Below are 24,942 nucleotides of genomic sequence, written 5' to 3' on the forward strand. Positions count from 1 at the left end.
AAGAGAAGAGCAAACTCTCTTTCTCTGTCCCAGCCATCTTCCTTATAGTCTGGAATGTGCTAGACGTAATTACTTGTCAACAGCATCCCATATGGCCTTTCCATATCCAAGTCATCTTGCCCCTGAAACTGTCATCATTCATTAACCAAACATTTATTAAAGGCCTACTCTCTGCTAGGGTCTGAGAGAGATGTGAAAAGTAAGGAGAGGAATATAAGTATCTAAAAGGGGTGAGGAGAAGGAGGAACTTTGGGTGCTCTGAGATTTCAAAGGAAAGAGGAGTCCCTTTTGGCTGGGGAAAATAGAACAGGAAAAGATTCATGGAAGAGACAGCATGTGAGAAGGGCCTCAGAAAGTTTAGGTAGAATGTTAACAGATAAGGGAGTCCAAGCAAGGGTACAGGTAGGAGAACAGCCTAAGTAAAGAACACTGAAGTGGAGATCCAGGGGCCAACGTGGGAACTCATATAGGATTTCTCTTATGATCTTGGTAAAGCTTGATAGCTATTTGTACAAGAATTATGACAAAAAGAGAAATTTAAAGATTGATGAAAAATGAAATTACTCTCCTGTGAATTGAGTAATTTATTAATTCATAAGGTTAGGCAGTTAGTTGTTGTAGTGCATAAAGTGCTGGACTTAGAGTTAGGAAGAGTCAGATTTGAATTCTGACTCTGACACTTAACTGTCTGTTTGACGTTGGGCAAGTCAAGAAATGTCTCTCAGCTTCAGTTTCCTCATGTTTGAAATGGGGGTTGTTAGTAGCACCTACATCCCAGGGTCATTGTGAGGGTCAAATGGGACAATATGTGTAAAACAGTTTGCAAACCCTAAGGTGCTATATTATAAATGCTAGTTCTTCTTATCGTTATTAAGGTTGTTCTTGGCTTATGGTGATAATGATGATTTAACCAGTGGTTTTTGGTTAACCTAAGTAAAGGTCACACAGTGCCACTTTCCAAGTGACTGACACTTTTCCCCTTCCCTTTCCAAACAGCACATCACAATTCCCCGGCCTGGTTATCCAACAGAAGTACGAACTTTCACATTTTATCTTTCAAATATTGGCAGGGATAGCCCCCAAGGGAGCTTTGATTGCATCCAGCAATATGTGTCCAGGTGAGTGATATTATGGAATAATTAGCATTAATGCAAATATGCATCAACATGGTGTCACCTGTCCTTTTAAAAGTTGTGTCTCTGCCTACAGTTAAACTAAATTTTATTTTTAAAACATGTACCCCAGGATCATAGAATCATACAGCTGGAAGCAACTTTGAAACTCATAATATGGAATATCAGAGGTGGAAAGACCTTAAGACCTTCTAGTCCTCTCATTTTTACGGATGAAAAAATCGGGGCCCAGAGAGGGGAAATAAGTTCATTTGCCCAAAGCCAGGGGGTCAGTAGTATTGCTGGCACTAGAACCCAGGTTTCCCAGAGCTAGCTGGTCGGGTGTATGTAGTCAGGAATGTTTCCCAGTATGCTAGACTGAGGTAACATGCTGGAGAATGGCTTTAATAGGCTTTTTGGTGGTTGGATTACTGTTCTTCTATTTGAAATGAATTTGTAGAAGGGAGGCATTTGAGGGCAAGTGTCACCTTCCAGGAAATGATCGAGTCTTGGAGTTTCTTCACAGGTTTCCTGGCTTTCAGTTATTTGCTAATAAAGTAGAGTACTCAGTTTCTTATTTGTATTTCAGCAATGGAAATGTCCATCTGGACTGCCTGGGCAGTATACAGGACAAGATTACTGTGTGTGCCACTGATGATTCTTACCAAAAAGCCCGGCAAAGCATGGCCCAAGCTGAGGAGGAGACCCGCAGCCGCAGTGCCATTGTCATTAAACCAGGAGTTCGTTATATCGGTAAGGAGCATGGTTATCTGAGGGCTACATGTTGATTCATCAGATGTTAAATGTCTCCAAAATAAAGTTAAACTCCATAACCTGGCATCCCACACCACTTTGCCCAGCTCACCAGATAGTGAATGTTCTTGCCAAACTTTCTGGGTCCAGAACTTATTCCATACTTGCCCACCTCAGCAGGCAGGCTTTCACCCAGAATGCTCTCCTCCCCTCCATTTCAACATGTTGAAGTCCTTCCCTTCTTCCAAGATCCAGGTCACATGCCACTTCCTGGAAGCCTTTCCCTAATCACCCTTTATGAAAGAGACCTTTCCTTCTTGATTTCATGATGCACCATATTCATTTTATGCTCTTGATAATAATCTTAGAAGAATATATTTCTGTAGTCCTGTGAAGTTTACAAAGTCTTTCCTTATTTATAACAAGAGAGGTAGGTGATAGGTAGTACTATTATCCCAATTTTATTTATAAGGAAACCAAGATTTGTATAATTAACATTTTTCAATTTGTAGTTTTCATTTGTTTTCTGTGATGCAAGTCTTTGAATGGCAGGTGACCCTGATTCTGAAAGATTATGTCAGCAAACACAAGTTCTGGCAGCTCCTTCCAACCTGGGATGGCTAGTCAGTAGATTTCTGTTGCAATCATAATACAAGGAGAAGGTAGTAGAGACAAAGGGTCATTTTTTTTGATACAACGAATGAAGAGGAATTACGATTTTTGTCAGTGGGGGACTACTCATGCTGATGAAATTACAGCTTCTGGTAGTACATATTCTGTTGCATAGTAAACAAAGGTAAATTATGTACAACCCTTACTGTTAAGGACTTAACTTTCTAGTAGCTGAAATAAAACATTTATAGAGCTTGATAAAGATTAAACTGTGCTTAATGTATAAGAATAATAAAAGGCTATGAGATCAGGTGATAAAGAGAATAAACAGCTAGGAATGTCAGGGAAGAATCATGGGGGGAAAGTAGGCTTCAAATGTTTCATAGAAAGTCTTAGAACAGGGAATTCCAGGTACAAGGGCAGGATGTCCAGAAAGGGTGAGTCAGGTTTTGCTTACTGTAATGCGCTTTAACTTTAACAGTGGAGTGGTATGACAGAAGCTAGCAAGGGAGGATAGAGTCAAATCAGAGAGAGTCTTGAATACTAGGCTCCAACATGGTCAGTGCTAGAGCACCATTGAAAGGTTTTGAGTGGAGGCACTGTGGTCGGAGCTGCACTGTGTAGTGCTTGTGGTAGAAAATTGATTTGGTGGCAGTGAAGGATGGATTGGAGGGAAGAGAAATAGAGGCAAAGGTGGGTTAGGAAGCTATTATAGTTGTCCAAACAAAGGTGTATACAGCAGGTGTTTGTGGGAATAGAGAGTAGAGGAGGGAAGGAATACTAGAGGTGGCGTGCTAGTAATTACTTCTTAGGCGTAGTTTTCTGAACATTTTTTCCCAAACATCCTTTTTTCCAACATTTGAGTGTACGCTATTGTGCTAAGCTATGGGTGGTGACAAATATTTTACAGAGAGGTGCCTTCCTTAAGGAGCTAGCTGAAGATCTTTGTCCAAATACATGGTGCAGCAGATTCTGTAGGAATTCAAAAGGGAAAGATGCTCACTAGACTGTCCTGGTTAGGGAGGCTTTGTAGAGTTCATGAATTTAGCTTGGTTGTGAAGGGAGGGGGATATAGGACTTGCAGGGTTAGGCGTGGACTAGCCTAGCAGAGAGGGTGGATGTGAGGTTATTGACATGACCACTGGATGTGGAGTCAGAGGGCCCAAGTGAAGAGAAGCTCATCCCTTCTGCTCTCTGTGTGCCCTTGAGCTCTCTGGGCCTTGTTTACCTCATCTGTAAAATGGCAGAATTTGACAAGAAGGCCTTTAGGGTCCTTTCCAGTATTCAGCTGAGGAAGTTGTGATCCCAGTGCCCTCTGAGAAGATGCTTGCATTGCTTCTCTGCTGCAGCTTTGTGGCGGCCACCTGCACTTGCCCTGCTGCATCAGCCCAACTTGCTCGTCCCCTGCTCTGATTCTGCTGGGTCCATAACTCTTCCAGTTTTCTTGAGGCACTTCATGAAATATTGAAAATGACATTTTCACTTATTTGAATTATTGGGGGTGGGGAATGTAGCATACAGAGGTATAGAGGCAAAACTATATAGTAGGAGGAGCTGAAGTCCTAATGTTAACTACTTAAAAACTTTGTTGCCTTGGACAAATCATCTCTCTCGCAGGTCTCAACTTCATCTGTAGCAGTCAGTCAGCAGGCATTTATTAAATGTCCACTTGAGACATACAAATGAGACCACAGAGAGATACATATGAGTGTACACACATGCATGCACATACATACACTCATGGCCACAGAATAAGTATAAAGAGAATAAATCTGAAGAATTTCAGATTTGAAATGAAAGGTAGTTTGAGAGGTAGCAGTTAAGGTGGGTCAGGAAAAGCTTCATGTAGTAGGTGGTACTTGAGCCTCATGTATAAGGAAGAGAGGAATTCTGTTAGGTGGAGATGAGGAGTACATTCCAGTCATGGGGAATGGCTAATGCCAAATCATAGAACCAGGAAATAGAGTGTGGTACCATGAGAAAGTGACATGGTCATCCTCAAAAATCCCTTTGACATTAGTGTGGGGGGGTGGGGCAGAGTCAAGATGGCATAGTAAAAGCAGTGACTTGGTTGAACTCTTCCTCAGACCCCTCCAAATACTTGTAAAAAATGGCTCTAAACAAAGTCTAGAGCAGCAGAACCCACAAAAGGACAGAGTGAAACAAATTTCCAGCCCAAGACAACCAGAGGTCTGTCGTGCTAGGCTGGGAGAGAAATGCAGTTCATTTTGGGCAAGCAGGCAAAGACCAGGCCTCAATGAACCTGAAGCAGGCCCTAGGGGACTGAATCACGGGCAGCTGTGGTGGTTTCCAGACTTCTCAGCCCACAAACACCAAACACAACCTAAAAGGAAAACTGTAGGAAAACTCTGTGACTGCGGTGAGAGAGAAGCTTGTCCTAGCCCCAGTCCTGGCGTGCCCCAGGGCGGCGACTGCTTCTAGAGCTTCTGGCCCACAGACTGAGGGGGAATTGAGTGGCTGATCAGAGGGGGCTTGCAGGGATCTCTTTGTTGGTACTGAGGCAGGATTCTCTTGCTTTGCCCATGCTTAGATCGGGGTCATAATTCTGGGGGCCATCCTGGAGCAAGGAGGAGTGCTGGCATGGTGGAGCTTGTAGTGGTGGTGTTGAGGAAATCCTCCTCACAGTTCCAAGGCAGAAAAGAGTGCTTGTGGTCACTCATAGACCAGAATACAGGCCAGGAAAGGAGTAAACACCTCACCCTTGATCATACCACCTTAGAAGAACTGAAGACTTACAGGTCCCTAGAAGTATCTCTGAAAACAGCTGCACAAAACCACCCAAGCTTGGGACAGTACATTCTCCACACTGGAAGCAGACCCCTACCTTAACAAAGAGTTTAAAACTCAAGTAATTGGCTGAGATCATGAGCAAACTGCAAAAAAAAATTCAGACCATAGACTCTTTCTTTGGTAACAAAGAAGATCAAAACATACAACCAGAAGAAGACAACAAAGTCAAAGCTCCTACATCCAAAGCCTCCAAGATATCAGTGTGTAGAATAGACTAGAGACTTGAGTCAAAGAGACTAATTAGGAGGCCTTTGCAATCATCTCAAGACCAAGGTGGTGGATGTTGGAATAGAGAGAAGAGGTCGTGTTTGGGATATGTTGTGGAGATAGAAACAGCAAGATTTGCCAGCTGATTGAGTACGGAGGGGATGAAGAAATATGAGGTGTCAAGGATGACACTGAGAGACTGGGAGAGTGATGATGCCTTTGACAGGAATAGGGAAGATTAGAAGAAATGGGTTTGGTGGGGGGAGGGAAGAGAACGTTTTGGACATGTTGACTTTGAGTTGATTCTGGAACTTACCCTTTGAAATGTCCAGTAGACAATTGGTAAACTAGTGCTGAATATATAGATTTATGACATTTGAGGAAAGGCCATTTTATTTGGCAATTAAGAGTTACCTTTGGAGAAAGTTTTGATTGAGTGAAGTCTCAAGCCAGATTGCAAAGGGTTGAGGAGTAAGAGGAGGAAGTGGAAGCAGTGAGTTTTGGCAGCTTTTCTAGAAGTTTGACGAAGAGAGAAGAGATAGAGAACAGGAGTTTGAAGGGATAGTTGAGTCTGATGAAATTTTTTCTAAGATGAAGGACACTTAGACGTTTTTGAAGGCAGTAGGGAAACAAGCAGTAGATGAGAGGTTGAAAACGAGAGAAGAATGGGATGATTTGGGTTGAAATATGTTAGAGAAGATGGGAAAAAGGAGACCTGTAGAGAGGTTGGCTGTGGCAAGGAGAAGGGCCACCTCCTTGTCAGAGACTAGGGGAAAAGAGGCAAAGGCAGGGGATGACATCAGGGGTTTGGAGATGAAGAAAAGGGGAAAATAAGGAGCTTATGTTCAGAGACCTCAGTTTTCTCAGACTTCAGAAGAAGGTGAGAGCATCATTTGAGAGGGGGAAAGTGTGGTTGTGGGAGATTGCAGGAGAGAAGCAAAGTGGACTTGCACCAGTTCTGCTCAGCAGCATCTGAATAGGAGTGGAGGAGTCAGATGGAGGGTTAGAGCCAGAGCTGAGGTTTGGTGAGGAATTTGAGAAGAGGTAACAGTGTAGAGCTGAACTGGCAACTCTGAAGTCAAGAGTAGAGAGGAAGGGAAGGGAAGTCAGAGCAAGGGTAGTGACTGGAGGAATTAGAAGTTTCAATGAGGGCAAAGGGGTTTAAGAGGGTGAGACATAGGGAGAAATGGAATGATAGGAAGAGGTTATGGTCAGATAGATGAAGGGTGGAATTTTTAATTAGGTAAGTGGAATTTACTTACTGTGTAATGAGGAGGACCAGTGTGTGACCATCCCTGTGGATGGCTTAAGTGGAGTAAAGGACTAGGTTATTAGGTTTAAGGAAATGGAAAAATTGGGAGGTTAGGGAGTTTGAAGGTACATCAACATGGATGTTGGAAGTCCTTAGTAAAAGGGAAGACATTGAACTAGGTGCTGAACTCCTCAGAAAACATAAATAAAATACTTATAAAATGGGTATAAATAGGCTCCACCTGCATGCCTCCTAAGACTCATAGGGAGATTAAATGAGAGAATGGTATGAACCTTCATTATAACCCAGGGGGAAAAGAACCAAACCTTTATAAAGCACATAATAATGTTTCAGGCACTTTGCTAAGCGCTTTACAAATATCTCACTTGAACCTAACAACCCCCCTTTAAGGCAGCTGTTGTCATGTTCCCCATTTTGTAGTTGAGAAGCCTGAGGCAGACAGAGGTTAAGTGACTTGCTCAAGGCCACACAGCTAGTAAATATCTAAGTCCAGATTTGAACTGGGGTTTTCCTGATTCCAGACCCAGCATTCTATCCATTGTACCACTGGTTGCCCCTAAGATGTAAACCGATAAAGACACCATTTAAACGTGCATTATCTATTTTAGCTGATATCAGAAGAAGAGCTCTGGGGATTCCAGTATATTATTCAAAGAGGAAAGTAAATTAGAAAAGAGGCAGAAATGACACTCATGGCCTTAGATGTCTATTGTGTAAAGTCTGGATAATGAACGAAGTGAACTTGGGATCTGAGTACATGGAGGTGAAGGGAACTGATATTCCCAAACTAGAAAGTATCAGTCAGGCTATGAGCCCAGGTCTTCTGACTCCAGGTGTGGCAGTTTACTGGAGGATCAGATTAGTTAGACACACTGGAGTAGTCCTGTGTGTCAGAAAGATTGATGCTATGGTGGGAATCCGTGAAATCTGAGGGAAGAAGCATTCTAGAGAGCATTTAGATGAGTGTGAATGGAAGGGATCAGCTCCTTAAGCCTGGGAATGCTCAGGCACAGAGGCTTTATGACCACTTGTTAGGATTATCGAATCTTGGAGTTGGAAAGGGTCCCAGAGGTCATAGCCAGTAAAACCCTTTGGTAGTGGGAGCTATCTCCTGCAACATCCCTGACAAGTGGTCATTGAACCTCAGTTTAAATCAGTCAGTCAATAAGCATTTATTCAGCTCTTGAAATGTGTGAGGGATGCCCTGTGCTAAGATCTGAGAATACACAGATCTCTAGTAATGAGGAAATTGTAACTTTCTAACTCTTCCACTTTTGAACAACCAAAATTAGTAGGAAGTTTTTTCTTATACCAGGCCAAATTTTTTTGCAGTTCAGTGTTGCCCACTGCTTCTAGGGTCAAGGAATCAGGTCTTAAATCCTCGTCCACATGATTCAGATTTAGATTCTTGAGGGAGGTTTGAGACTCCCTTGCCATATTGGTTATACCCTTCTTTGGATATGCTGCAGCATGTTAATGTCCAACTTAAAATATGGCCCTAGTGCATTCTGCAATACTCCAGATGTTATTTGATCAGGACAGAGTGCATATGGTAAGACCACATGCTCCTTCTAATGCTTTTAACACTGCTGGCTGATCTATCACACCAGTGACTCGTGTCAGCTTTGTAGTTCATTAAAACCAATGGGTCTTTTTCAAATGTTACCCTTTTGATAGTTACATTTACCCCATCCTATTTGTGTAGTTGATTTTTTTGTACCCAAGTTTTTAATACTTATGGCTGTTGTATTTTATCTCATTGAATTTGGCTCACTGTTCTAGCCTGTCATATTCTTTTTGGATCGAGTTCTGTCATCCAGCATGTTAGTTATTCCTCACATCTTATTCTTAATCTCCATTTGAGAATTATGCCAACCACATTGTCATCTGACCACTGGGCAGCTACTTTCGTGGATTCATCATTGTAGAGACTCCCTCCACTGGTACAGAATGTGACTTTTTTTTTTCTTTTTGCCTTTTTCTGGTGAGGCAGTCATGGTTAAGTGACATATCCAGGATCACACAGCTAGTAAGCGTCAAATGTCTAGGGCCACATTTGAGCTTAGGTCCTCCTGACTCCAAGGCCGGAGCTCTGTCCACTGCGCCATCTAGCTGCACCCTAGAATGTGCCTTTTCTCCTTCTTAACTGGTCCTTTAGGCAGGAGTTGGACTACATAACCATGAAGGTACTTAGTAATTTTAAAAAACATTTCTGTTGATCTATTTTATATTTAATCTCATCTTCATTTCCAAATGTATCTCTCCCCATCGTATCTCTCCCATTCAGAGACATCCCTTATAACAAAGAATATAAAAGAAGGGAGGGAAAAAGCATTTCAGCAAAACTAACCTGTGCGTCACCAAACTTCAGCATTGTCCGTGCTGGTCCCGCTCCAGAGTCTCCATCACAAAGAAAGGAGAGAGGCCCACTGTCTCCTCCCTTTTTGGTGGAGCCATGCTGGGTCGTTATAATTACAGAGCACCTCAGGGGTGTTGCTGCTGTTCTTTGCACTGATGCTGCTGTGGTCGTGTGTATTGTTTTACTAGTCCTGCTTCTCCATATTCTTTGTATTCATTGTCACAGGAATGTTCTGTTGCATTCATGCAGTCCCTTCTGATTCTGATATTGTCAGATTTGTTTATTATGGAGGGCTAGTGTATTAGAGTGGAAAGAATGCTGGGCTGGGAGTCCATCTTTCACTCCTTAATAGTGCTCAGAGAGGTTTCATTTTAGTTGAGAAACATCTGTTTACTGCTTTGGTTTAAATTATGTCTGTCTCAGAAGAGGCAAACTTTATCTACCTTTTTTGAACAAGAAGGTAGAGCAAAGGAAGGAGGGGCCAGAAATCAATAGCCTCCAGAACAGTGGGCCCTTTTCCCAGCCCCATATCTTTAGGGACTTTTCAGATGTCAAGAAGAAAAACGTTTAACCGGGAAGGTCAAGTATCTCAGATGTTTATAAGCCAGCTGGTTTTTCTTCTCCCCAGTCACATGACCCATATATATTTCCTTTCCTCCCAAAGGCCATGATGAACAGAGTGGTGAGTTGCTAAATGTGAAACTGACCCTGGCTTATTGTTTTGTAAGCCAAACAGTGGAAGCTGAGAAGTCAGATAGTAATCAGGAAGGAAATGCATTGATTTCCTGTATGCTGGAAACTTTTTTGCTGTGTTGCTGTTTTGTGTTTAGAAAATGTGTCAATAAATTGGCAGAATTGTGAGAGAAAAGAGGCTTCAGAAAGTAGGGGTGAAGGTATTAATTTAGAATAAAACATTTCTAGAGCACTTCAAAGTTTATAAAGTACTTTTGCTCCATGAGAATTTCATGGGGTAGACAGGTATTATTGTCCCCCTTTTACTGAAAAAGAAACTGAAATGTAAGTGACTTGCCCAGGGTCACGTGAATAGTAAGCATCATATCAAGGATTCACACCCAAGTCTCCTGGTTCCAAATTATTCTACTTGACTGTGTGCAAAAAAACCATAATGAAATAGTGAAGAAAGTCCTGAGCTAAGGAGTCTTGAAGACCTGGGCTCACATCCATCCTGTGATAGTGGCTTTATGACCAGGGAAGGAAGGAATAAGCATTTATTAAGCAGCTGGTATGTGCCAAGCCTTGTGCGAAGCACTTGACAGACATTTGATGGGCAAGTCACTTAACGTCTCTGAGCCTTCATTTCCTCATTTATAAAATGGAGGGAATCCCTGTAGTATCTCTCGCAGGGTTGCTGTGAGTCTCAGGCATGATAACGTATTTAAAGCCTTTCCAAACCTCAAAAGGCCGTGGAAATGGGATAGAGGAGGATGGGGAGCTATCTTTTTGGAAATTCCCCCTACTGATAGACATCAGCAACTTGCCTGAAACTTACTCTGTCTCTTCAGTCTTTCCCTAACTACTTGCATCCTGCTATCTACAAACATGTCTATGTATCCTCCATCCTTAAAAACCCTTTACTTGTACCTGCCCCTCACATGATCCTATCATTCCCACCTGACATATCTGTCCTTCCCTTCTTGTCTACACTAGATGCCTCCACTTCCTTGCCTCTCACCCTCTTCTGAACTCTCTACTGTCTGCCTTCTGACCTCATCATTTAGCTGATACTGCCCTCTCCACAATTACCAGTGATCTCTTAGTTGATAAATCTCATTTTCTTCTGCTGCATCCTTTTTTATCTTTCTGCAGCATTTCACACTGTTGATCACCTTGTCTGCTCTGTAAGCTTTTGTGACACTGCTGTCTTCTGATTTTCTTTCTAAATGTCATTTCCTCAGTCACCTTTTCTGATTCTTCATCCAGACTCATGCCCACTAACTGGGGGTATCCTCCAAGGTTCTGTCATGGACCCTCTTGTCCTTTTGCTTAGTGATCTTATCACCATGAGTTCGGTTATTATCTCTCTGCAGATGATTCCTTGTCTTATCTATCATGCCCTACTCTTAGTTGGAGCTTCAGTTCCATATCAATACCACCTTTTTGACATCTCAAGCTGAAAGTCCTATAGGCACCTGAAACTCAACACGTCTCTTGTCAATAAACCTTTTTTTGTCTTTTTTTAAAAAATTTTATTGATTTATTTTGATTTATCAACAGTCACTTCTATGTGCTTTTGAGTTGAAAATTTTTCTCCCCCTTCCTCCCCCCCCCTCCCCAAGACGGCGCACAATCTGATATAGGCTTTACATTTACATACCCATTAAACATATTTTCACATTAGTGAAGTTGTAAGTAAAAATTAAAACCAACAGGAGGAACCATCAGAAAGATGAAACAAAATTCAACAGAAGGTAAAAATAAGTGATAGTGATTCAACTTCCATAGTTCTTTCTTTGGATGTGGACAGCATTTTCCATCCCGAGGCCTCTGGAGATGTCTTAGATCCTTGTAATGCTGAGAAGGGTTCAGTTTAACAATATTAGTCATCATATAACGTGGCTGTTATTGTGTACGAAGTCCTCTTCGTTCCACTCACTTCACTCAGCATCAGACCATATAAGTCTTTCCAGGTTTTTCTGAAGTCATCCTGTTCATCATTTCTTATAGCACAATAGTATTCCATTCCATTCATATACCACAACTTACTCAGCCACTCCCCAATTGATGGGCATCCTCTCAATTTCCAATTCTTTGCCACCACAAAAAGAGCTGCTGTGAATATTTTTGTACATGTGGGTCCTTTTCCCATTTGTTTGATCTCTTTGGGATATAGCCCTAGAAGTGCTTCAATAAGCACTTATTAAGTGTCTGCTATGTGCCAGGCACTGTGGATATAAGAAAGGCAAAAATACATTTACTTCCCTCTAGAAGCTCACATTCTAAAAGGAGACACATGGTGAAAAAAAATTGTGCACATATATACTACATATATATATATATACATATATATACACATGTATATACATATATATATACACACACACACATATACACACACACATATATGTATATACATGATATATAAAATATACGTTGTAAATGAAAGATAATCTCACAGGGAAGAAGGGACTAGCAATTAAGGGATGGGTAGTAGGACTAGGAAAGACTTCCTATAGAAAGGAGTGTTTAAAGTGAATCTTTATCCAAAACAGCACAACTGATTTTCTTTCCCACCAAATTCTTCCTCCTGAATTTCCCTGTGTCTGACACTACCATCCTCCCATTTACCCAAGCTCAGAATGTTGGTGTCATCCTCCTCACTCAAACTTACCCCACATATCTAGTTAGTGGCTAAATCTGTCTCCATCTGGCTCACAGTCTTTCTGGTTTACCTTCCTTTCTCACCACTTATACAACCACAACCCCGGTTTAGGCCCTGAACTGTTATAGTAGTCTTCTAACTGCTCTCCTGGCCTTGAGTTCCTCCTCACACCAGACCATCCTTCTCACTCAGCTGCCAGAGTGATTTTCCTAAAACACAGATCTGCTCATGTCACCTTCTGCTCTCTGAACTTGAGGGACTCCCCACTATTCCAGATCAACTATGAACTCTTCTGTTGGATATTTAAAGGTCTTTGTCACCTAGCCCCTTCCTGCCTTTCCAGGGTCAATTTTTGTGCATATAATTTTTATACATGATAGTCCATCTTCCCAACTCCATGCCCTTGGCACTGGCTGTCCCCCATTCTTGGAACACTCTTCCTCCTCACTTCCATCCCTCTGTTTCCCTGGCTTCTCCACAAGACAAAGCTCAAGTGCCCCCTTCTTGAGGAGGCCCTTCCCTGGGCCCCCAGCAGCTGGTGCCTACATCTTCATCTAGTCGGTGGATATGCTTCTAGTTATTTTTGTGTTAGTCTCCATTAGGCTGTGACTTCTTTGGAAGCAACAACTGTTTTTGCTTTTCCTTTTATCGTCAGCACATAGACCAGTACCTGGACCGTAGGAAGGGCTGAGGATTGCTTGTTTGCTGTCCAGGGTACCACTGTCCTCCCAGTCCCACAGGTGCACAGCACCTTCTTACTCTGACTCACTTTGTAGATCCAGTTTGTTGTCACCAGATCTTACAGTGACTCTTCTAGAGTTGCCTGGGGCCCTAAGAAGTTGAATAACTTGCCCAAAGTCATCCACCTCATTATGTGTCAAAGATAGGATTTTAACCCAAGCCCTCCTGACCCAAGGGTGGCCCTTAACCACTATGTAGCTGTTGTCATGCTACCTCTAGAATGACAAGACTTTCTAAGATCCCTTCTTTTCCCATAGACTTGCAGTGTCTTAGTGTTGAAAGAAATCTTAGAAATCATTGAATCCATTTTGTTACGTGATTCTTCTGTGCTTACTGCTAGAAACTGAGTGTGACAGTGTGTGAAAGAAGACTTTTTGGGGTATTAATGAAAAAGAGTTAAGTAGATCAACTAAAACGGGAAACTTCTGGGCCTGAAAAAGGAGAAAATAATGGGATTTTTTTTCTTAGTCACAAAAGTGTAAAGGTTACAATTCTCAACTTCCCTTTTTCAGAACTAACCAACAAACTGAGAAAAGCCTTGGCCCAGCACATCTCCATGGTGCGTGTGATTAATGGGAGAGTCCACACAGGGCAGCGCGGGGTGTTCTTAGGGTTTGGCTGGCGCTTCTTGCTGCAGCCAGTCTTGTTTACAGACATGGAGTTTTCTCCAGGACCTGTAGTGAGAGGGGAAGAAAACAGCTCGGGAAGGAGCCTCGGGAAGCCAGGGACCTCCTGAGGGAAGACTGCTGAACTTTGGGAAGATCCAGGGACAGCCTGTCTGATGTCCTTTGGGAGCTTAAAACCCAGGATGTTTGCAGGGATGTGCATGGATTTGTCCTGCCCTAAGAGAGCATCAAAGCAGGGGACTCCCGGGAAGAACAGGCCCTCTGAAATGCAGATGGTGGACTGCTCTTCACCTAGTATTAATGAGTTGCCTGGATGACTTGCTGTCTGAATCATACGTGGGTCAAGATGACAAAGGGGATTTACATTTATCTGGTGCTTTTAAAGATTACAGTGTGTTTTCCTTTCATCTCACAGAAACACGGGTTCTCAAGCGTTGGAAGGGACCTCAACAGCTATCTAATTGACCCCACATATGAAAGGAATCCCTGCTACAGATAACCTACATGACCAGTGGCTGTCCCCTCAGGGAGGGGAAGCCTACTTCGTTTGGGGACACCTCTGAATGTCAGGAAGTCCTTCTTGACATCAAGCCTAATTTGGCCTATTTGCAACTTTTACCATCAGCTCTGGAGCCAAACAGAAGCAGTCGAATCACTTTCCACATGACAGCCTTTCAAATCCTTGATCATTGCTGTCACATCTCTCTTGAAATTTCTCTTTTCTAGTAGTCAGTCAGTAAGCATTTAGGAAATGTCTAGTAAGTGCCAGGCACTGTGCTAAATGCTGGGAATTAAAAAGAAGCAAAAGATAGTCCCTGCCCTTGAGGAGTCTAAAATCTAATGGGGGAGATGATGCAAACAAGATATATACCAGATAAATAGGAAATAATCAACAAAAGGAAGGCAAACGCTCTACCTACCCAGTTCTTTCAGCTCATCTTCTGTGACCTGGACTCAGGGTCCTTCAACACCGTGATTTCCCTCCTTCGGACACCCTCTAGTTGATCAAGGTCCTTCTCACATGGTGGTGGTGATTCTTTTTTAAATTTTTTTTAATTTTTAGGCAGTTAGGGTTAAGTGACTTGCCCAGGGTCACACAGCTGGTAAGTGTCAAGCGTTTGGTCTGAGGCTGGATTTGAACTCAGGTCCTTGTGACTTCAGGGCCGGTGCTCTATCCACTGCGCCACCTAGCTGCCCCTCACATGGTGATTCTTCAAACCAGAGACAGTGCCCACGGTCTTCCAGTGCTTCTTTGGACCTTCTAGGTTTTTAAGAGAGACTAGGATCTGACTTCAGTGATGGGAAGATTTAAAAGAAATAAATGTGGAATTATTGCCAAGCTTCCGGGCCTTTAGTCTCCTTAGCTGAACTTAGACCCTCCTCACCTGATCTGGGAAGCACTTAGTGTTTGTCATGTGTGCTGATTCTCCTTTCCCTGGTAATTTACCAGTGTCTGTAATCTGTGTCCCTTACTAAGTTCCTCCAGGGACTGTGTCTTAGTTATCATTGCCTCTCCTGTGGCAGCCTCAAGCACTGGACTCTGCCCACAGACGTGGAAGATTTATCGAGGAGCAGAGGAGCAGCTTGACAACAGGCTGCACTCCCGGCGCCAGAATGCTGGCTCTTTGTACTCGAATGGAATCTGCCAGTTGTATGAAAATGTTTCTAGGCATGTTGGAGTTGTCACAGAGACCACTTAGCGGTTCTTCTCCTTCCTTCCTTCCTCGTTGTCACCAGACTGCCAAGGATGGGGGCTGGAAATTTCTCTTACCACTTTTCGAACTCAAATTCTATAAGGGACCTTTGGGGAAAGAAGTCAAGTCATAAAGTGATCTAATACAGGCGTCCCAGAATTTTTGGGGAGCAAATTCACATGATTCTAGGGGAGCTTCATGTATGGTTTTTATATGTTCATCTGAAAAAGAAAAGATACATTTGAAAGAAAATAGGTAAGAAAGAACAAGGACTTTTGGACTTCAAAAGAAAATTCTGAGGTCACCTTGCCCAACCTCTGGGTTTTACAGATAAGGAAACCAAGGTTCAGAAGTGCTAAAAGCCTTGCCTAAGGTCAGAAAGGAAGTTAAGGTGGTGGATAGAGCCATAGGCCTGGAGTCTAGAAGAGCCGAGTTCAAATGTAGTCTCAAACACTTATAGGCTCTGGGCAAGTCACTTAACCTCTGTTTGTCTCAGTTTTTTCAGCCATAAAGTGGTGATAATAACAGTACCTCCTTCGCAAGGTTGTTGTGAAGATCAAATGAGATATCTGTAAAGTACTTAGCACAGTGTGTGGAAAATAATGGGCACTTAATAAATGCTTATTTCCTGCCCTTCTCTCTTAGTGATATCCAGGGTGGTCAAGACCATGGATCTTCTGATATCTAGGCCAGTGTTCTTTCCACTGCATTCTACTGCCTCCTTACTTAAGTAGGATTGTTCATAACATCATAGTCAATTGTTTAAATTTAAAATGGCCCTCACTTCAGAAACCACAATTCTGTTTAAACTGCGTTGGTCTTCATATTAACTAGTGAGGTGGAAGAAATCAGACCTGCCTAATCCCCATTGTTCTGAGTAGAGCGACATCTGTGGAAGCAGCAGTCTGGCTGAAATCAGCAGCTGGGGAACTTGGGAAGCCCTTGAGGCTTCCTAGCAGCAAGTCACCTGGAACCGTTCTGGCACTTTCATTTACTCCTCTTTTTTCCTGAAAGAAACACAACTCATCCCATAGGACAGGTGTAAAGCTGTTAAGTGAAGGTGGGGTGGGGCAGCAATCTCTGCTCTTAATAGTTACTGGAAATTTCACCTCGTTCCATTCAACAAACACTGATCACTGTGTGTAATTTAGAGTGTTTGGCACCAAGGGAGGGAGAGAGAGGGGATTAAAAGAGCTCAGGCGTTGCTCTCCTTAAGTTCACATGTGGAAGTGACTAGGAGGCAGTTTAGACTTTCAGTTCTTGAGGGGACTCCAGATTGCCCTGAGGTCAGATGTGGGAGAGATCACTTCCTGTTGGGAGATGCAGAAAATTCCTCCATTAGGGAGGAATTGGAAAGAGGATGAGGGAAGACATGGATGGAGCTTGGAAACCGATGGGATGTTTTGGTTTGTTAAGTAGTCCAAAATGATTGGGTTGTGGAGGCAACTAGGTGGTGCAGTGGCTATATCTCTGGGCTTGGGGTTAGGGAGAACTGAGCTCAAATTCAGCTTCAGATACTTAATTGTGTGACCCTATATGTGTCACTTAACTTCTGCCTGCTTCAGTTTCCTCATCCATAAAGTGGGAATAATAGCACCTATCTCACAGGGTGGTTGTGAAGACCAGCTCCGTTAACATATGTCAGGGTGTTTTGTGAACCTTAGAAGTGCTCTATAAATGCTATTACTATCATAGAACACAGTGGGAAGTAGTGTGAGATAAGGTGGAAAATGTTAGGGTGAGTGGTGTGTTTCGGCTACATGTGTTGCTGATAGGTGTGTGAGGAATTTCAGATGATGTCTCTCTCTGCTAACACCATTTCTGTGTCTTTTCTGAATGATGAAAACTATGGTATTTTTCCGGGTGATCAAAACATCAGAGTTTAGCGCTAATCGCCTCTTCTTCCCTCAACTCGTAGACTCATGAGGTTCAGAGTTGGGAGGAACTTTAGATCAGCTGACCCAGCTCCTCTACATTAATGATGAGAAAATCTGCACTAGTAGTAAAATAGCATTGTTGTTTGAACCCACGTCACCTGACCTCAAAGGCAGTGTTCTTTCAACAACCCACAAATGCCACTGAATTTAACTGAGTTTAATCTCATTTTAGGCAAAAAGGTTCAGTTCCGGAAGCCAGCCCCGGCCGCTGCAGACACTGTTCCCTCAAGGAAGCGCTCAACGCCAATCAATGTTGCCAATGCCATCAAGAAGAGCAGTAGTGGGATTTCTCAGCAACCCTTCAGAGACAGGGTCATTCATTTACTGGCACTTAAGCCTTACAGGAAACCCGAGCTGATCCTGAGGTTGCAAAAGGATGGCCTTTTGCAGCAGGACAAGGACGTGCTGGACAGCCTCTTGCAGCAGGTGTGTGTTGTGTGGAGCAGGTCTGTCCAGTCTGTGGACGGCTGTGGTATCGCCTGACCTCTCTGCAAATGGCCCGGCTGGCCAGGTCTCACCCTTTCACGTGACTGGGATGACAAATGAGTCTCTGGTTACAGTTAGTGTCGGCAGGAACGTTGTAGCTGGGATGGGATAGGGATGGTGGAACAGACTTTTCTCAGCGTTTGATCTCTGAGATTTATAACTCACTTGGAACAGATTTAAGAAGTCAGTTCACGTCTCTTTGGATTCATTGGGATCAGTATGAAGCAGGCTGGGTGGTGATTCTCTTATAGCATACCAACCAGACTTTTGTCGTATGTCCAGAATGCTTGTTAATGCCCACAGTTAGGGGGAAAGGCCGTGTGACGATCAGGGCTGCTCCCTAGTTTGACTGTTAAGTACAGTGAACGGACTGGCTCCTGGCTTGGGGCCTGATTTTTAAGGGCGCGTGCCCCCCCCCCATAATGAGAAGAGCAGCGTCTGGGCTGTGTGTTGTAGAGTGGTGTTCGTCCCACGTTGTATCTCCTCTCTTGGCCATTGCAGTTGAGGGCGGTGCTGGTTGTTCCGGCTTCCTCCTCTTCCCTTCGACAGGATGTCCAGTTGTTGAAGTTCCCGGAACTTCAGTTTGCACTTGATGTGCACCGTTGTTGTTTCCATTCTGTGCTTCCCTTACAAAACCTCAGCTCTTACAAAGGAGAGCGCTTCTGTCAGCATCTTTCTGTCATTTCCAGTTGCCTTGTTGACTGCTCTGTGCACACATCATTCCGTTGAGAATCTGGGGGACTGAGAGGCTGAAGCGATCTGTGACCACACATACAGAATGTGAAAGAGACAGAATTTGAACCCAGGTCCTTCTTCTTCTTGTGGCCTTTAAGAGACAGCCCAGGACAATATAAAGAGCATGGGTTCCCCAGTCACAAGATGTGGGCCCAAACCCTGCCGCTTATGCTTTATTACCTGAACTGTTTTGGGCCTCAGCTTCCTCACCTATAAAATGCAGCAGTTATACTAGTTGATAGCTTCAGTGGTTCTTGCCAGCCCTCAGTTTGTGGTCCCAGAAGGCTCTTGAGAGTCGGGAGTCACTTGCCACTTATTTTGATATTGGTTCTATAGAAGTATGGCAAGGAAGGTGAAAGGGTGTTGGGTCTGGAATCAGAGGACCTGAGTTCAAATGTTACCTCCGCTGGACTCTGGGGTTCCTTTTAGTTCCAAACACTTGTCATGCTGCTGCTGCTGATGTGGTGGTGGAATCCAGAAATAAAGAAGACACACTCCCTCATCTGATGGGTATGATACATAATACTAATTAAATCACTCTGATGTGAGATAGAATCTTAAGTAGACAAGAGAAAGAGAGACAAAGTGCTGTTGGAGCTCTAATGTCTGGCATGGGGAGGAGGGAAGAATGGCAAGGGTGGATCTGTAAGGAGGGAGGAGCAGTGGGAGAAGGGGTAATGAGGCTCCTGTCACTGAGGAAGGGAGGAGCCTGTTATGAGCAGGAATAGAGACAACATGGTAGGGGGGTGAGAAAGGGAAGAAAGGCAAATGTTACCTATCATGGAGGGCAGTGACGCGTGTGCGCACACACACACACACACCCCACCCCCCTACCACCCCACCCCCTGCCTACTATACCATACTTTTTATCTGTTAATAGAAAATAATCTTTTAGCTAATTGGGCTTTAGTTGGTGAAATAAGTCATCATTTAAAAAAAATTATGTTTTTATTTGGAACTTAAACACCAAATAAAATAATTTCTTAATTTTTTTTGGCAACTTTATTGCAAGCCCCTTTCTCTCATTTCTCACCCCAAAATTTAAAAAGAAAAAGCCTTGTAACATGTCTGGTGAAGCAAAACAAATCTAGCATTGGCTCAGGCTCATTTTGTATCTTATGAAGTATTCTTAAAATAAGAATTTAGTTGTTTAAGAATTGAAGATATAGTTGCATAATATCTTCCATAGCCAAAATGTATTTGTTGGGTTTATTTTCCAAGGAATCCCAAATTGTGATATCTGTAATGCTTTCCTGAAAGGCAGATTTCTTACTTAGTCTAGAAAAACAATGTAGTAGGCCAGCAATTGCGTGTGTAAAATTTATAATTTGTTTTCAAGGGTCTTATCTTTTTGGGAGTCGATATCACATTATTACCTTAAATATCTAGCATCTTCTGAAAGATGTGGCGTAGAGGGGAATGTCATAGAGATCCAGAAAAAAATGGGGATCTGCATGGGCTATAATTATCAAGGAAGGTTTTTTGGAATTGAGACTTAGAATCATAGGACATCTGAGCCTGAAAGGACTTAGGGAACCTGGGTTGTCAGAGCTGGACATAATTCAGAGGTCCTCTCTGCTCCTTCCTGACTGCGTGACCTAGGACAAGGCCCTTACCTTTTCTGGGCCTGATGTCTCTTTCTGTAAAAGGAGAGGCTCAGACAACAAGATCTCTGAGCCCACTTATCTTCTGGGTAAGAAAGTTGGGGCCACACTAGCAGAGCCATGATGGGATAGACACTGCACAGGCCCTGTGCTAGTAACTAGAAGCTAAATGTAAGCTGCCTCCATAATCAGTGTCCCTTGAACCCTGGCAGTCTTTAGAAGAACCTCTTTAAAAGGGATCACTTAGTGTAGGAAAAAACTTTGCTGGCTGTCTGACACTGAAGTAGCTACTTTTTTGGGGGGGGGAGGGTGAGGCAATCGGGGTTAAGTGACTTGCCCAGGGTCACACAGCTAGTAAGTGTCAAGCATCTGAGGCTGGATGTAAACTCAGGTCCTCTTGACTTCAGGGCTGGAGCTCCATCCGCTGTGCCACCTAGTTGCCCCTGAAGTAGCTACTTTTAAAAAACAAGTTATCAGACCCCGACTCTGCGCTGTGTCACCTTTCTGGTCTTGATTGAATCACTTCTTTACTTGGCAGTCTCAATTTCTTCTTCTCTTGAAATGAGGAAGCTAGATTAGCACACTCATTTTTGAAGCCTATTCCAGTTGGCATTCTGTGATTCCTATGACAGAATAGTCACAGAATAGTAGCAGGATGTTGGAGATGCAACAGAAAAAAGGTCCCTTTTGGTTTGGGGAATCTCTCTGTCACTGATTAAATTCTCAGTCTTGGGGTACCCTTGGCCTTCCTCTTTTTTCTCTACAGTAGCTGTTATGGCAGTACTTTGTTTGCTTTTGCATCCGCCAGAAGGGCAAATGCCTTCTACATTCTGTGGTTGTGTCTTAATCAACAACATCAGAATATCCAGTTAAGCAGAAATGTCCCCCAAAGACTTCTATGCACTTGTTGTTTGTCTTTCCACGGATTGTCAGGTTAACATCAGGGAGAAAGTGGGTCTTCTGGAATTGTGATCTCTTTTCTTGTTGCTGCTATGGTGGCCAGATCTGCCTGGACATTGGACAACCTTGATCGGAGCTGTTCACTTGTCTGTCCCAAAATATTTAATGTACAGTGCTTGCTTGAATTCCGCATGGGACAGCCCTTTCTGTCTACAGGCCTCCACTCCAAGAAACTGTACTGGGACAAAAGCTGATCACTGAAAATGCAGGGCGTGTGTTTCAGAAACAGGAGGTGAGGCCCTTGGTGCGCTGCCGGCACCTGGAGACTTGCAGGGACTCTTCCTTCCCGTTGCCTCATACGGAGCCTTAAGCAAACCACTTAACTTCTGCAGGCCTCAGTTTCTTCATCTTTGTAATGTGCTACTTGCCTTGTGGAATTGTGAAGAGAGTCTGTCATCAACTGAAAATCGATAAGCATTGATTAAGCACCCAGTGTACGTACCAGGAGCTATGCTAAGTACTAGGGATACAGAGGAAGGCGAAACACAGTCTCTGCTCGGCTGCTCTGACCGTGTCATCTCTACCCCACTCAGTAAATTCCGGTGGCTCCCTGTTGCCTCCAAGTTCAAATACAAAATGCTCTTTCTGGCATTCAGAGTCCTTTATAACCTAGCTCCAGCCAGCCTTCCCAGTCTTCTGACACCTCCCCGACGTGTAGTGTTTGTTCCAGTGACACGGGTCTTCTGGCTGTTCCACGAACAAGACCCTCCATCTCTTGGCCCAGGCATTTTGTCTCTGTCCCCCATGCTTAGAACACTCTCCCTCCTGGCTTCCTTTAAGTCCCAACTAAAACTCCATCTTCTACGGGAAGCCTTCCCCCTACCCCTCTTCAGTCTAGTAGTGCCTTCTCTCTTGTAATTATTTTCTGTTTTTCTAGTAGTAATAATAATAATAGCTAACATTTACATAGTACTCACTACGTGTCAGGTACTGTGCTAATCACTTTGCAAATAATATTATCTTATTTGATCTTTATAACAGCCCTGGGTGATGGGTACTATTATTATCCCCATTTTACAGATGATAAAACTGAGGCAAACAGAGGCTAAGTGACTTGTCTAAGGCCATACAGCTAGAGTGTGTATGAGGCTAGATTTGAGCTCAGGTCTTCCTGACTAAATGCCCAGTGCTCAGTGCACTGTGGTGCCACCTAATTACCAGTTTGTCTCAAGGGTAGGAATTGTCCTTTCCTCTTTTTGCCTAGCACACATACATAGTAGGCACTCAGTAAATGTTTATCAAATGACTGAGTGCTCGTGAGGCTAACAGGGGAGACAACATACAGGAAAACTATATAGAAACAAGCTGCATATGGGATAAGTTGGAAAAGAAATCAGCAGAGGGAAGAAAGAGACAGATTAAGGAGGACTGGAGAAAACTTCTTGTAGAAGATGGAATTTTGACTGGGACATGAAAAAAGCCGGGGAAGACAAGAGGGAGAGCGTTCCAGGTGTAGAAGACAGGCAGCAAAAATGCCCAGAGCCACGAGACGGACTTGTACGAAGGGTGCTGAGAGGCCAGCGCCACTGGATTGCCGTCTGTAGGGGGGTGGAGAGGGCAGAATACAAATTATGAAGGACTTTGAACACCAGAGTATATCCTGTTTGATCCTGGAGGTGATAGGGAGCCACTGGAGTTTATTGAATTTGGGGGTAGTGTGTGTGGTGTGGTGTGGTGAGAAATTCATTTTGGGAAAATTCCTTTGGCAACTGAGTGGAAGATGGACCAGGGCGAGGCTTGAGACAGGAAAACTCACCAGCAAGCAAGAGTCCAGGAGTGAGCTGATGAGGGCCTGCGCTAGAGTGGTGTCAGGGTCAGGAGAGAGGAGGGAGTATTTGGGAGATGTCCCAAAGATAGTGAGGGTAGGACGTCTATTGGATGTGGGGGTGTTGAGGATGATGCCCTGGGTTTTGAGCCTGCGTGGCTGGTGTTGTCTTCTACAGTAATAGCGAAGCTTGGAAAGAGAGGGGTTTGGGGAAAAGATCATGAGTAGTGGGAAGAACTCGTAGAAGGTAGGATTTTAGCTGGAACTTTGAAGGGAGCCAAGTTGACCAGAAGGCAGAGATGAAGAGGAAGAGCTGTGAGGGTCAGCAAATGAAAATGGGAGATGCCATGTCTTATGTGAAGAACAGTGAGGAAGCTGGTGTCCCTGGATTCCAGGAGTGTGTGGGGGTGAGTAAGGTATAGGAAGCTTGAAAAGGGGTGAGGGGGACCAAGTTCTGAAGGAATTTGAGCATAAAACCCAGAGGATTTTATATCTGAGCCTAGAGGTGATAAGGGAGCCCACTGAGGTTTATTGAGTGTGGCATGGTTACACCTGTGTGCTTAAGGAAGATCACTCTGACAGCTGGGTGGAGGATGGACTGGAGGCAGGCAGACCAGCCAGCCTGCCTGGGTAACAGTGCAGGTGTGGGGTGCCTGAACCTAGGTGGGGGCAGTGTCAGACGATAGAAGGAGGGGGTGTATGTGAGAGCTGTTACAAAGGTAGAATTGGCAGGAGCCGACTATTAATCTGATATGGATAATGGAGAGAATGAGGAGTGGAGAGTGACACTGTAGAAGCCTCTCTGGGTGTCATATGTCTTCAGTGTGGGCCTTACTTTCCTTTTCTAGAAAACGAGTTAGATTGGGCTAGATGATCCCCAAGATTTTGTGATTCCCTGTTGAGGTTTCCCCTCCTCACCTCTCATTCATCTGACTGAGTGCTTCTGTTTTTCTAGGTTGCCAACTTGAGTGCCAAGGACAGCACATACACATTAAAAGATTGCATGTACAAGGATGTTCAGAAGGACTGGCGTGGATACTCAGAAGGAGATCAGCAGTTACTAAAAAGAATTCTTGTTAGGTAACTCAAATAATGTGTCATCATCTCTTGACTATGTAGGCTTACTCCTACCTCCTCAGCCCTCATGGTGCTGTCATGTGAACTGTGCCCTCACTGGATTCTGCATGTGCTCCTCAGTTACCTGCACCTCTGTGTGGAGCAGACTCTCAAATGCACAGGCCACATGTTGGCCATTTAAATGAGATTATATTTAATTTAGATCTGAGGAGGATAGGCAAAATACTGGCTTCAGAGGCCTGGGCCCAGGCTGTGATGTTTGTATTCGTGTCAGAAGTCAACAGAAAGTTACTGAGCCTGCAGAATTTGAGAGGGGGGCACCTTCCATTGCTCTCTTGAGGCTGCTGCTCCTGCTAGCTGCGCAAAGGGGAAAAGAACCACTTGAGGGTGTTAATGACCTGGGCGTCGCATGGACGTAGCCAGCCCCATCACTCTGAAATGATGGAAGCTTGCCATTCTCTTTAATCCCCTCCTTTGCATGAGCAGGTATCTCTCTCTATTGCTCACAGTTCACAGAGGGATTTCCTTCCACGAGCCTACCAAGGTCATGAGTGTAAGTATTATGGCCACTATTTTACCAGCAAGGGGTTAGAGAGGGAAAATGATTTGGCAGCCTAGGAAACTGTTCAGAATACTTTGTTCCACCATTTCAGGCAGTAGTTGTTTCTAATGAAAGTTAATAGGTTGCTCTGGGTGAACCCATTTCTTTGGGTCCTCTAGTAAGCAAACAGAGTGTCTGCTGCTGCTATTTTGAGGCAAGAAGGCTGAGATCTTTGTTTCTCGTTCCTTGTGAATTTTTACATTTTCTGGTTAAAGGTTCATCCTGTTCGGCCCTGCTGAAAGCTGGCTT

The 24,942-nt window shown here is 43.8% G+C and overlaps 1 protein-coding gene across 1 annotated transcript in view; it reads left to right on the plus strand.

Annotated features, from left to right (window-relative positions):
• The window catches only part of ELL (elongation factor for RNA polymerase II), a 148,725-nt gene that overhangs the window by 96,910 nt on the left and 26,873 nt on the right, over positions 1-24,942 (plus strand). The window contains exons 3-6 of the mRNA XM_021008881.2: positions 997-1,118; positions 1,702-1,865; positions 17,638-17,891; positions 23,971-24,095. Of these exons, the coding sequence (XP_020864540.1) occupies positions 997-1,118; positions 1,702-1,865; positions 17,638-17,891; positions 23,971-24,095 (665 nt within the window). The remainder of the gene's footprint in view (positions 1-996; positions 1,119-1,701; positions 1,866-17,637; positions 17,892-23,970; positions 24,096-24,942) is intronic.

The sequence above is a fragment of the Phascolarctos cinereus genome, unplaced genomic scaffold, assembly GCF_003287225.1.
Source record: "Phascolarctos cinereus isolate Bilbo 61053 unplaced genomic scaffold, phaCin_HiC Scaffold_4;HRSCAF=312, whole genome shotgun sequence".
In the NCBI taxonomy this organism is placed as follows: Eukaryota; Metazoa; Chordata; class Mammalia; order Diprotodontia; family Phascolarctidae; genus Phascolarctos; species Phascolarctos cinereus.